The sequence below is a fragment of the Marmota monax genome, unplaced genomic scaffold (assembly GCF_021218885.2).
Source record: "Marmota monax isolate L192 unplaced genomic scaffold, Marmota_monax_Labrador192_F-V1.1 WCK01_AAM20220418_F8-fsc00014, whole genome shotgun sequence".
Lineage (NCBI taxonomy): Eukaryota > Metazoa > Chordata > Mammalia > Rodentia > Sciuridae > Marmota > Marmota monax.
Genome location: NW_026695222.1, coordinates 33224406 through 33237448, shown reverse-complemented (window position 1 = coordinate 33237448; position 13043 = coordinate 33224406). Strand labels below are relative to the sequence as shown.

Genomic DNA, 13043 nt, shown 5'->3' with positions numbered 1-13043 from the left:
GCGGGGCAGCCACTCCCCAGGTCTAGAGTGAACACGGCCCCTCGGCCGACTTCAGGTCATCCTGAGGTGGCATCTGGTACCCAAAGAATGACGTGGGAAAGGCGCACACCTGTGGCCTCCGCTCCTCTCTCTGTCCTAACAGCAGTGGACCCTACGAGGTTCCTTTGACTGTGAAGCTGTGGGCGGTTCTGGAATGTTCCATGTCGCCATCCCAGGAGGAAGGGAAGGGCTCTGGACGGGGGAGGCAGGGTGAGGGTGACGTTTCTGCTTCCCGGGCCTCAGTTCCCGTATGTGCACTCGGGCGACCGACGGGTCCCCTTCATAGGGTCTTCTGGATCCTGGTTGGGAAAAGCGACGTGAGTTTCCGTTCGCTGTTTGGCGCAGACAAAGTCCTCAGTTCACAGCTGGGAACCTGCTCGTGACGGCGCTCCCCGGGGCCTGAGTTCACGGCCGAGCCCCTGCGCCCTCCTGCCTGCGAGATCTGAGTCGGCCTGGAAATATCTTGAAAATCCAATTGGGGATGATTTTTTTTTAACCAGCCCATCAATCCAGCTTTCTGGATTTGCTTGAAGACCTCAAGGTCTCTGCGGGCAACACTGGGTGACATCCAGGGCCTCCTTTAGCAGGCCCCCCGCCAGGCCCCTTCCCTCTCCGCAGTACCTGCCTGGCCCTGCAGGGGGCAGGCTGAGGACGGCAGGCCAGGGGTGACCAGGACCCTGGGGTTAGCAGCCCACTGGAGCATCTTGGTGACTTTCCATCAGCCCTGCACGAAAATCCAGACCCTCTCACAAGGCCGGCCAGGGCCACGTGATGTCCCCACGTCCTGCCACTCTCCCCTTCACTCCCTAGGTCCTGCCACCCATCTCCAAATCCCCGGCAGGGCTGTGTCTGCCACAGGACTCTTGAACTTCTGTCCCTCCCCAGGTTTGCCCGTGACCAGCTCCTCATAGCTCAGGGGTCACCAGTGACAGGACGCACCTCGCCAGGCGCCGCAGCGGTGCCGGCCCTCGCTCTTCACCTCCGGTGCGGTCGATGCCCGTCACACCCGCCACCCTCCTCCTCCACTGGCCCCACCCTTACTTTTCAGGGCTGGGGAACAGCATGGCCAGGCTCCTGTGGCTCCTGGTGACAGCCGTCAATGGCACGTCCCCAGGTCCCCTGGTCTGCAGGTGTGGAGAAGTAGCTTCAGGGCCCTGCGCGTCCCCAGTGCTCCCCCACATTTATTCACCCTCTCGCAGAACACGGTCAGACCCGCCTTGAACCCAGCCTGCGTGCCCGGGCTCCTTGGCGAGATCACGCAGCTGGGTAAGTCAGCTGTGGCTGCTGCACGGGATGAGGCCAGGGCTCCTTGAACCAAAGGCCCAGCCTCATTGCCTTTCTGCTTCCTCCTGTCTGTGGCCTGGAACGCAGTTGTGATAGCCGGAGCCCCAGAAGCCATTCTGAAGCACAAGGTGACCTTGAAGATGGAAGCCAAATTCCAAGGTGAAGGAGCAGAAAGGCGAGGGCCTGAGTCTCTGAGAACCTTGGAGTCTCCAGGCCCACGCTGCGCGGCCAGCCCCAACCTTCCATGTTATCAGGAGGCAGCTCCGTGCTGTGTGAGCAGCTACACTTACAGTTTCTTTCACGTGCTGCCAAAGTCGCTTCCAGAATCCAAGAGATTCCCCCAAGTGTTCCTGAACTGAAAAACAGAAAGTCCTGCAGGAATGTGCTCAGAGAGGCGCGGGCGGCGGGCCTCCTCCTCCACTAACCTGTGGCCACACGCTCTGCTTCCTGCGGTGAGTGGATCTCGGGGAGGCCGGGCTGCAAGTCACCGTGATCTGGGGGCTAGCCACAGGGAGGGCCCGGCGCTCCAGGCTGGGGGGGGACGGGACACGGGGGACTGGGGGCTGCCGAGCCCCACACCTGCTGTTTTCAGGACCCACGCCCTGAGGCTGGCCAGGGCCTCCGACCCCGTGAAGGCCAAACCACAGGGCTGCACACGGCTCCCTGGTCCCCACGCCAAGCCGGTCCCCCGCGGTGACGGGCTGCTCCTCACAGGCCCCTGCAACCTCTCTCCCGAGCTCAGCGCCTCCCGCGGCTCCCCAGCTCCGTAGGGGGGTCCACCCTCGCAGTCTCCAGGTCCACTCCCTGAAATGACTCTTGGTCCTCTCTCCCGCACGTCACACCCGCCAGCACGTCTCGTCCGCTTGTCCTGTGGGATGGCGGTGTCCGTCTTCCTCTCTGGTCTGACCGTCTTGTGCCTGGACCTGGCCAGCAGACTCCCTGCTGGGTCCATCTTGCACCTGGACCTTCGCAGCAGCCTCCTTAATGGACGCCCTTCTTATCCATTCTTCACGGAGTAGCCAGAGGGTCAGAGTAGTCAGGCTACGTCCTTCTCTGCCTTCCACCTCACCCAGAAAGCTGAAGTCCTCCCCTGGGTTCAAGGCTCATGCCCTGCATGATGGACCCCAACACTACCCCTTCTCCTCCTGCCCCCCCCACCGGCTCACACTCCACCACCCTGCCCTGGCCTCTCTGCAGCTCTGCTAACCTGTGGGAAAGTTCTGCCCCAGGGCCTTTGCACATCCTGTTCCCTCTGCCTGGAACCTCTTCCCAGGGATCCCTTTGGCTGGTGTTCCTACCTTCTTTGCTCGGATGTCCCTTCTCGAGGAGGCCACCCTTTATTGAGCCACATCTGTCTCCTTGCTTTATCCTGGCCACTATTTATCGGCTTTGGCACCAGGATGTGAACAAGCGGAGATTCTGTCCCCTTCGGGTGCTGCTGGATCCCCTCTGGCACACAGTGGGCACCTGCACACCCCTGATGGATGAACCAGTCTGGTCTGGGTTGAGCCCCGCTGCGGACACCATGTGCAGGCAGGAGGGGGGTCTCCTCGATTCGACTCCACACGGGCCCCTCTCCTCCTTCTGGCGCTGGCTCTTGGTTCTCCTGTGCGGAACCGCGCCCGTCCGCCCCACTCCGCGTGGTTCCCGGGCTGCAGGGTGATCGGGGCTGCCCCAGCACTGGTCCCATCCTGCCGAATGGTTCACGGTTGACCAGATGTCCCAGGAATCCAGGCCGAGAGACTCAATCTGGGGACTTCGTTGGCACTTGTGGGAAAAGCTCCCTCAGCACAGGGATGGCTTCCTAGAGTGCCACCTGGGTCTGCAATGGTCAGGAGTGCCCTGTGGTGGGCAGGCCTGAAAAGGAAGCCGACTTGCAGGAAAACAGAGGTCCGGGAGACGGAAAGGCCAATGGCACCCAGGATAGTGCTGCTGGATCCAAGTACACCTGAAGCTAAAATAGACTCAGACTCTTTATTCCCATGAGTCAAATAAATGCCCTTTTTAAACTGGCTCAGCTCTGCTAAGTCCCTGACATAGGGGTTGTGACTCATGTGACTTTACATCCAATGGCGTCTCCTTCCCACGGCTCCTTGGCGGCTCCTCTGACCCTCCACTCGGCTGTTCTTTGCACCCATGATGCGCGACTCTGTCCCCAGCACACACAGCATCCGCAGAGGAAGCAGCTACAGTCGACCCGACTGACGGGATCACTCAAGCCCGGGGACATCACATGCCCGGCTCACATACCTGGCAGTGTGCACCCGTGCCCCAGCGGCAGGCTCAACCCTGCTACGTGGTGCCACAGGAGACTCACGCTGGGAAATGACTCCTAAACCTAGCAGTGTCATGGACAAGCAGCACCCCGGGCTCCGGCCCAGGTGGCACCGACGGAGGACGGCTTTGGAGTTGGAATGTGAGCCAGCCACCACACAGGCACAGCCTGCCTGGGCTCAGCCACCACAGGACAGCAGGCGGACGGCATCTCCATTTTACACTCGGGGGAGCCAGGGCACAGAGAAGTCAAGTAACTTTCCCAAAGCCGCACAGCCAGTGCAGAGTGGTGATCGAGCCCAGCCGTCTGGCTAGACAGCACCCAGCCTCTCCCCGACGCTGGAGTGTTTCGAGATGTTCTGAAAAGGCAGAGAGTCCTTCAGAGATGCTTCAAGCTTCTCTCCATGCTTCACCCAGCTTTGGGGGGCCTGATTGGCGTCTGCCAGCCTCAGGGAGCCCCGAAAGGCAGTTTCTTCCTGCCTGGCCTGGACCTGGGAGAGTGAGCAGGACAGTCCACGCCTGATGTTCTGGGGATTGGGTCCCACTGTGTCCTTGACCTTCAGGCAGACGCACGGCAGCAGTGATGTGGCGTGAGTGGGGCCGGAAGGGAAGCCCCGGTCAGCGGGCTCACGGCTTCCCTCGCCTGCTCCTGCCCGCAAGGGGAGCTGACCATCGCCGCTGCCCTGTCCTCGTGATGCAGGCGCACGGCTCCCGGGGGTGGGGGCAGCTTCCTGGGAGCCCTAAACACCGGCTGTGCTGTCCCCGAGGCCCTGGGTTTCGCGGCGACTCTGTGGACACTGGTCTTTCTCTGAGGTCCGAATTTCCCGCTTCCCTTCACAGTAATATTCCAGCTTCAAAAACCAAGTCCAGGTGGAGAGGACCTCGAGTGCAGGACCGGATGCAGGAGGGTGGCCGCTCTGTGTAAGGACCGCGGGGACTGCTGAGCCGTGCCCGCCTGGCCTGGGCTCCCTGAGTTTGGTCTTGGCCAAATTAAACCAGGGAACCCAGCAAAGCCCCTCGTTCCGGGCCTCCCTGACCAGAGGCCCCCACGAAGCAACACGGTGGCTGCTGCCCTGGACTCCGGGGGAGGACGGCCACCAGCCCGATGGTCCCCAGGGCTCTTCCCAAATGCCCTGAAAACAGACGGATGATCTGGGTCACTTACTAATTCATACGCCCCTGGAGCCAGCTCCCGGGGCACGTGCCACCTCCGAGGAACAGCTCAGGTTAGATGCACGCCGGCAAGGCCCGGGGACGCCAGGGCGGCCGCCCCAGCCTTCAATTAAGGACAGGGACGGGGGCCCTTCTCTCCCGGTCTTTTCTTGCTGGCCTCTGGGCCGGACCCTAATTAGGGTGGACGGCTCTTCTCCGCCCTGGGGCAGGAAGGCAGCCTGGGCCGTCTCCGTGGAGAAGTCGCCGGGCAGAGCTGCCGCATGGGTGAGCAGAAAATAGCAGGTGATGAATTTTTTAGGACCCCCCTCCGCGCGCCAGTTGTGCCGACTGTGAGATAATGGGCTGGCTGTTTGGGAACATGCATTATTGATCCCGTTCTGTCTCATGGCTTATAAAAAGCCATCGGCCCGACTGCCACCTCCCCATCCCTCACCTCCCGAAAGCTCAGCCTGGTTCCAAAGCCAGGTCTGCCGTGGAGGAGGCCCTGGCTTGCCCGTGGCGGGGAAGGCCGGGAGGCACAGGGCTGTGCCGTCCGTATCGCTGGAGGGGACAGACACGCCACAGAACATGCGACCACAGGATTCAGCCTTCAGCCACGCTCACTCGCGTGTGCAGCGATCTAACCAACATGCCCCAGATCTGGAAGCAACTCACTACCCATCCCAGGAATCTGGTTAAGCAGAGCAGGGCTTCAGACTTGTGGGTTCAAATTCTGTTTAACTGCATTCTAGCTGTGCAACCTTGGACAAGGGGCTTAACTTCTCTGTTTCTCCATGGGCAAAATGGACAGAGCAGATCTGTACCTGGAGTCAGCCATGGTTTAGTTAGTTCTCCTTCTTACCCTCCCCGTGCACCCACAGCTCCTGTCCTCAGGTTGGCTTATTCTGATGGTTTTATTAAGAGTCGCAGATGCAAGATTCAAATTGGATTCTGACACCAACCAGCTTGGCTGGCTGCTCAGTCACTCACCTGTCAGCTCCCGCCCCCACATCCAGACGTCGTCCTCGATTCTCCTCTTTCCTAACCTCCGATCCGTCCCTGCCTCTATCTCCCAAGCTCACACCGAGAGGGACCAGGTCTCACCAGCCATGGCTTCTGCCCCCCTCTGGGCCCGCGGTCACCTGCCCGGTCACTGCCCGGCTTCCTGGACAGTTTCTGCTCCTGGAATCTCATTCCACTGTGAGGCCCCAGGGATCTCGGGGACACTTAGTGAGGTCCTCATCCTCCGCTGCTGTCCATTTCACTGAGACCAACTCGCCAGCCCTCCCCGTGTCCACCAGGCCCCGCTGGCCTGGCCAGGCGGCTCCTGCCCTCCACCCTGGCACAGTGGGCTGCGCGGGGCGGAGGCCGCTGAGTAGGTGCTGGGTGAGTGAACGGTCCTCCAGGGCCTCTCAAAGTCCCCAGCGTCACCTCAGAACAGCCCCAAGGGCCTCGCGAAGGGAGATCAGGGGCCCTGAGGTCCAGGTGTGCCTGCAAGTCCTCGGCGCCAAATTCTGCTGGACCCCCACCCCGTGGCCGCGGCCCCCAGATGCCCTTATCACCAGCAGCAGCTCCTTCTGACCGCTGCCGGAGCCGGCCAGCATCTGTGTCCAGCTGTCAGCACAAGCTCGGGTCCTGACTGCTGCCTCCTGCCAATTCCTCTCGCACAGAGAAGGTCCTGAGAAGCGTCTGCACGTGGCCCTCATACGGACCAGGGAGCCGCTGAGTTCTACACTAGAATTTCTTGGGCAGCTAAAAGACTGATTTGGCTTGTGAAGGTTTACCTGGCAAACAACATGCTGTGACGTTTGATGGTGGCCAGGGATAAGGGCTCGGCCCTCACCTGGCCAGTGACCACTCGACGGGCAGTCCTTCCCAGGATCGCAATGCCGTCTCTCTTTATGTTTTACCTCCCTTTTCCAGGCTCAGCCACCTCTGCCTTCCTGGTCCTGCCTCGGGCCTTTGCACATGCTATTCCCACTGGCTGGAACCCGTGTCCCACATTTTCACAACACGGGGTGGTACTGATGATGAGCAGGGAACGATAAGGCCAGCACTGACCAGTGCAGTGGCCTCAAGCCACAGCAGCTGTGAGCACCTGAAAGTGGCTGTGCTGAGACACTCTGGGTGTAAAACACACATACATCATCAAAACCAGCTTAAAAGATGCAAAATGTGTCCTGATTTCTCATATTAGCGGCCTGTGGAAGTGACAGTCGTCTGGATACACTGAGTTAGACAAAACGTCGTTAACTGCACTGTTATCTTCATTGATCTGTCGTCCTGGGGATTGAACGTAGGGGCCCTTTACCACTGAGCTACATCCTTAGCCTATTTTTATTTTGAGAGAGGGTCTGGCTAGTGCCCAGGCTGGCCTCCAATCTGTGATCCTCCTGCCTCAGCCTCCAGAGCAGCTGGGACTAAAGGCGTGCGCCACCCACTGGGCTCAACAGTATCTTCTCACTTTTTTAAAAGATGTGGCTCTTAGAAAACGTGGAATGACACTTTTTATTTGCACCTGATCTGCATCTGTGGCTTGCATTTCACAGCTGACCTTTCGTCTGGGGTGGGGATGGGTCCCAGCTCCCTCCTTGGTACCAAAATCCCTGGAAGGTCCGGGGCTGTCTGTGAAATGGCCCGGTGTCTGCGTATGACCTAGATCACTCAGCACACCTGACTCAGTGTCACCGCTGGGTCACCAGTTGCTAGACTGTCCCGTTTGGGAACAACGTCAAGGTCTGTGTATACTCAGTGTGAAGGCAGCTCCCCTCCCATATTTCTGAGGAGTGGACCTGTGGAGAGGGGTGGGCTGCGTCTCGCAGGACAGCGGGGTTTGCACTGGAGAAAGGACACCCACAGCGACAGTGGACTCTGGGGGGGAGGTGGCAGAGGTCAGGGAGTGGCCTGTGAGTCAGTGAGACCCGAAGGCAGAGTCTGGCCCCCGGGGAACACAGGTCTGGCTGACCTTGGCTGAGGCCAGCTCTCGGGGGCCTCATTTCTGGAATTTCTTCCTCATACAAATCAAGAAGGGCACAGCTCGGGTGCAGAAGCCCGGGGACCTCGCCCAGGAGAGGGAGGAGTGGGGGACCACCTGTGGTGGCCGTGGACCCAGCCCAGGTGGATCGGGTGGGGAAAGAGGTGGGGACGGATGAGGCCCTGGTCCTGGCCTGCGCAGGCCCCCAGGAGCGGCTCTGCAGAGCGGTGCCGGGCGCTGCTCCGCGGCGCAGGGCGAACGCACTTGGGCATGACCTAGCTCCCGGCCGCGAGAGGCCCTGGGGCGCCCGTCCCGCCGGGGCCTCCCCGGGACGCCTGCAGCTTACCCAGCTCCACGTCCTGGTCGTCGGTCAGCACCAGGATGATGTTGGGGCGGATGTTCCTGCGGTCCCTCTGGAACCGGCCCTTCAGGCGGTGGGGGGACAGGAAGGCGGCGCTGCCGTCCAGGAGCGGCAGGACGGTGGCGGACAGCAGGCAGAGCAGCAGGCGGGGCGGGGCCATCTCAGAGGGTCCCTGCGACCCTCCCGGGGCGAGGCCGAAGTGCTCTGCGGACGGTTTCTGCTCCCTCTTCACTCACGACCTGGGGAGGAGGCAGGACCCAGGTCAGCCCCGTGCCACCCAGTGCTGCCGTCGTCTGCCTGGTGGCCTGGGCGCGGCTGGCATGGGCCGCTGTCCTGGAGCACAGCCCGTGGGCCCCTCTGGACTCTGGGGCCACCCAGCTGTGTGGGGACAGCCCTGGCCCAAGGTGGACAGCCAGATCCTCCGATTCAACCCACAGACCTGGCGCAGAGAAGGGCAGTGGTGGTCCTCCCCAGGGGAAGTGCAGGCCACCTGGCCTCTGCCCGGCACAGGGAGGGGACCGCCAGGCGCAGGCTGTAGCGGGCCGCACGGGGCCGGACGGGATGGACGCCAGGCTGCCTAGAGCTACGCAGCTGGTGTCCCTGTCCCAGACCCGCCCCTCCCCTGAGTCCCCCGCAGCCAGCAGGTGAGCGGCCATCCTGAGAACCCGTCCCGTGGGCCGGACCCCGGCACCTCCAGGTGGGCACAGGGGCCTCAGGGTGAAGTGGCCGGTGGCAACAGGAAAAGGGGAGCTGGGGGGCTGCCGAGGGAGGAGTGAACTCTCACCTCCCACCGTGACCTCTCCTCCTCTTGACCCCAGGTCATGGGTCACAACAGAGTTGGGGGGCAGCAGTCTGGCTGCGCGGTCTCTGGCCTCACTAGCTCTCAGCCGCATTTTTACCTCTTGAAGAAATGCGCCTTCAAGCCCCATCCAGAGACAGACCAGGGTCTCGTTGATCAGAGAGAATATGGGTGTGTGCTGGGAAGACACCAAGCACCTTGGAGTTGAGCTGCACCACTTTGCCGTCACCTTGAAGGAGATGGTCTGTCCCTCCTGTCCATGGGGAGAGCCTGGCCATCACCCCAGAACCCCAGCTTTGGGCACCCAGCAAGGCTCCTCCGGGATTCTGCCTGCACCCTCTCCTGGGGACTGCATGTGGCTGGGGGGGGTCTCCCCACCACCAGCTCCCGCCCCATCCTGCATGCACCCCCAGGGCAGCAGGGGATCCTCCTACAGTGACTGGACTGGGGTGAGAGCCACAGGGCCCCAAATCAGAAGGGGCGTGTGCTCCCAGGCTGTGCAAGTTGAAGGTGCTTTTCACCTACAAGAGCCCTCCTGTATCTACCTGCCCAAGCCCCCCCACCGCCACCGCCATGGCTTACAGAATGAAAGTGAACTCTCTGCAGGCCTGGGGAACCTCTCCCTGACCTGTACTGCTCTCTAGCACACCGGCTTCTCAATTCCACCCCAGGGCCTTTGCACTCCCTGCTTTCATATAACTGCTAAGGGTTTCTTAGGGTTTGCATGATGGACTCAGTCTTCTCTGCCAAGTTAAGAGACTCACGTCAGCTCCGTGGACAGGACCGTCTAAGGAGGTGTCCCTGTCCCAGGCTCTCTCTGCATTTATCATCCCTTTATTTCCCTCAATCACCCCCTGGAGGGGGAGCCCTATGAGGGCAGAGATGGTCTGTGGTGGTCCCCGTCCCCGTCCCCTGTGTAGTGCCTGCCACGATTCTGCTGGAGTCCTGCGAGTTCTGCGGCTGCGGCGGCTGCTGAGCTGGGCAGGGCCACCCAGGAGCTGGGCCTCCGAGGCTCAGAGGCCGGTCACGGTGGCCCTGCCCCAGCCACCCTCCAGCCAGCCACTCTGGGTCCCCGGGCAGTGCTCTCACGGGACGGCCCCAGGCAGGGTCCAGGGCTGGGCACTTTGCCCTCCTGTAATGGCCACCTGCTCCGTCCTGAGAGCCAGGGCTCCTGGTGTGGGGGGACGAACCCCGGCCTCAGCCTCCTCACCTGCTGAAACCCGGGTCTCTGCCAGCCGAGCCCTGCAGGACGGTCTGCGGGGGCCTGTTCTGTGCCACCTCGTGCGACGGCGGAGATAGGAACTCAACACCTCTGTGCCTCAGTTTCCTCATCAGCAAACTGGGCGTGGAGGATGAGACCCGTCCCTCGCTGCTGAGGCTGGACGGCACAGGGAGGGTCCGCCTAAGCTTCACCAGGCCACGTGGCCACCCTGCAGCCTCCCTCAGTCCAGGACCCCCGCGACAGGCGCTACCGTCCCCATTTCACCAGAAAACGGAGGCTTCTCACGGCCCCACCAGCGCCCACAGGGAGTCTGCACCCGGGTCCCCCGACTGCCGGCGCCAGCTCCCCCAGCCCCCTCCCAGCTTCTCGCATCAGACAGCGCAGGGCCATCTCTGTGGCTCTCGCTGGGAACGTCCCCAGGCACCTCTTCAGATGGCCTCATTTTAAACTAAAACTACGAGGCACATTTCTGAAGAAAGATCGTGCCCAGGCACCAGTGGAAACGACGTCCCTTCCCCGCCGAGCTGCTCACACCACGACGCAGGGCACAGGGAGGCCCTGCAAAGCCCCTGAGCGCTGTTCCCCAGGGCCCAGCCGCCTGCCCGGGCTCCTCAGGGAGGTCAGCGCGTTGAAGGGTCCATGTTCGCAGGGCCCCAGGCCCCGCCCTGAGCACCTCGCAGGCGCCACCCGTGTAACCCGCGCAGCCACTCATCTGTCTTATGCCCGCTGTGTGGATGGCAAAGCCGGGCACAGGGAGGCAAGGCCACTTTCCAAGGTCATGTGGCAGAGAAGAGCCCAATCCCAGTGTGCTGGACGGTCACCCTGGAGCCAGCCTCAGCCTCCGCATCAAGGCCGGAGGGGGCGCAGGGCGGAGGGGGGCTCCGGGCCGGCGGGGCTGGGTCCAGGACAAGGTCTGCTGGGCTCTGGTCACACCCCCTTGGTCTTGGAGCCCCTCCTCCCGGGCGGGGGACCTCCCAGCCGAGCCCCTTCCTCCTGGATGGAGGCTGCGGAACGGGCTGATTTCTCCCTCGGCGCCCGTCGCAGGTCGATCCCTGGCGAACCCCGGCTCGGCCCCTCCTGGCCTCGGCCAAAGAAACCAATTAAAGATGACAGGAGGCTTCCGCCTCCATTTTCCCCTTCTTGGTAAAACACTCCAAGAAGCTGAACCTGCGGAGTCTCTGGCCACCCCGCGGCCCCCTGACCGCAGACCTCCAGCCCACGGCCACCGCCACTCACCCAGGCTCCTCGCCAAGGCCCCCTGGTCCCCTCTCTCCAGCCAGCAGCACGGCTCGGGGGACACCCACCGTCCGGGCGTCCAGACAGCCCCCGCCTCTGGATCCACCTGCCCGCCTGCAGGGCGCAACCTCAGGTGCCCCCCACTGTGGGGAAACGCCCGGCCATCCAGGACCCGGGGAGACCCAGGTGGCTGTCCTCGGAGGACCCCCAAGTCCAACGAGTGGAGAGGAGGGAGGCTGCGACAGATCGGGGACAGGGACCCGAGGTGGGGGGCCCTGGGGTGTGCAGAGGTGCCCTGGGAGCGGGGCCAGGGCCTCCCAGGTGGCCCCCAGGCCTGGCCCACCTGTCGCTCCTTCCTTCTTGTACTCTGCGGACGTCCAGCCAGGGCCTCCCGCGTGTGAGACAGCACAGCGGGCAGGATAACCCCCCGGGTGGTGACAACAGTCTCCTTAGGCTCCCTCCCTCCACCCTCGGCTCTCACCCACAGCCAGGGGGTCCTTAGGACATCAGTGGGGCCTCCGCTGCAGGGCCTCAGGCCTCCGTCCGCAGCCAGGTCCCTCTGCCCACAGCCAGGTCCCTCGGCCATCTGCCCCACCACCGCTGGTTTCATCCCCTCCCTCTCTCCTTGGTTCCAGCCACAGGGCCTCTGTGGAGCCGGGCCAGCCCTACCCCAGGACCTTTGTGTGCTCTTCCCTCTGCCTGGAGCCTTCATCCAGGTTGCTTGATGACCCCTCCTCACCTCCTTGCAGTGAGTCTCTGCATTCCCCAGTCACGTCGGTCGCCTCTGGCAACCAGCTATTTCACTGTCACTCTCCCTGCAGAATGTCACCTTCCTGGACGTGGGTTTTTGCCAACGTTGTTTATTTCCATATCCCAACGCCTAAAACAGGGCTTGGCTCCCAGCAGGTCCCGGCACATGGACTGACTTAGCAGAGAAATGTCTCCCTCCTCTGGCCATGGTCCCGGCCCCCGCCCCACCCCGTCATCGTGTCCCCTCCCCTCTCTCACCCGACTGTGGGGTGGACCCCGTGGGCCAGGGCAGCCAACGGCACCTTCCATCTCTCGGGCTCCAGCAACTGGCCCAGGGGGCACCAAGGGGGCGGGAGGAGGGGCCCAGGTGGTGGCTGCCAGGCGCCGTCCCCGGCAGCTTGCTGGGGACTCACAGCGCCCGGAGGCAGCCCTCTGCAGGCTCCCTGACGTCACCTGCCCAGGGACATGGGCCACTCACGCCCTTCCACTTTGCTCTCCCTTGCCCCAGACCCATAAGGCAAATAGGCAGCACCCGGGATGGAATCTGGATGGGCCCCGGGGCCCACACGCTCACGTAGAAACCAAGGAGGAGACGGGACTGAGGGCAGTCAGGGAGGGCTGCCCGGAGGAGGCCTCAGGGTCAAGTCTAGAAGTCTCACAGGATCCAGTTCTGCACATCCACGAGGGGCGGTCCCGAACCCCACAGGCCGTCTGGGCGGGGGGACACACGCACGTCTGTCTGCACATTGTCCGGCCGTCCCCTCTGCCTGGCCGCAGGCTTTCCCCAGCCTCCTCCCCTCTCTGGGGCAGGCAAAGAAAGGACAGTGCCCCCCAACCCACCCTCCTAGCCCAGGGCCCGGGGAGGCTCTCCACCTGCCCTGGGAACCCAGGTGAGGCAGAGGACCCAGCTGCTCCCTGGGGCAAGACGGGGGACAAGGGTCCTTCAGAGGGA

General features: G+C 62.8%; 1 protein-coding gene across 5 annotated transcripts in view; it reads right to left on the bottom strand.

Annotated features, from left to right (window-relative positions):
* Sulf2 (sulfatase 2) overlaps positions 1-13043 on the bottom strand; it is an 85489-nt gene that overhangs the window by 54880 nt on the left and 17566 nt on the right. For all 5 annotated transcript variants that reach the window (XM_058575543.1, XM_046432888.2, XM_046432890.2 and 2 more), the window contains exon 2: positions 8070-8323. In XM_058575543.1, coding sequence (XP_058431526.1) covers positions 8070-8244 — 175 coding nt within the window. In that variant the 5' untranslated portion in view covers positions 8245-8323. The remainder of the gene's footprint in view (positions 1-8069; positions 8324-13043) is intronic.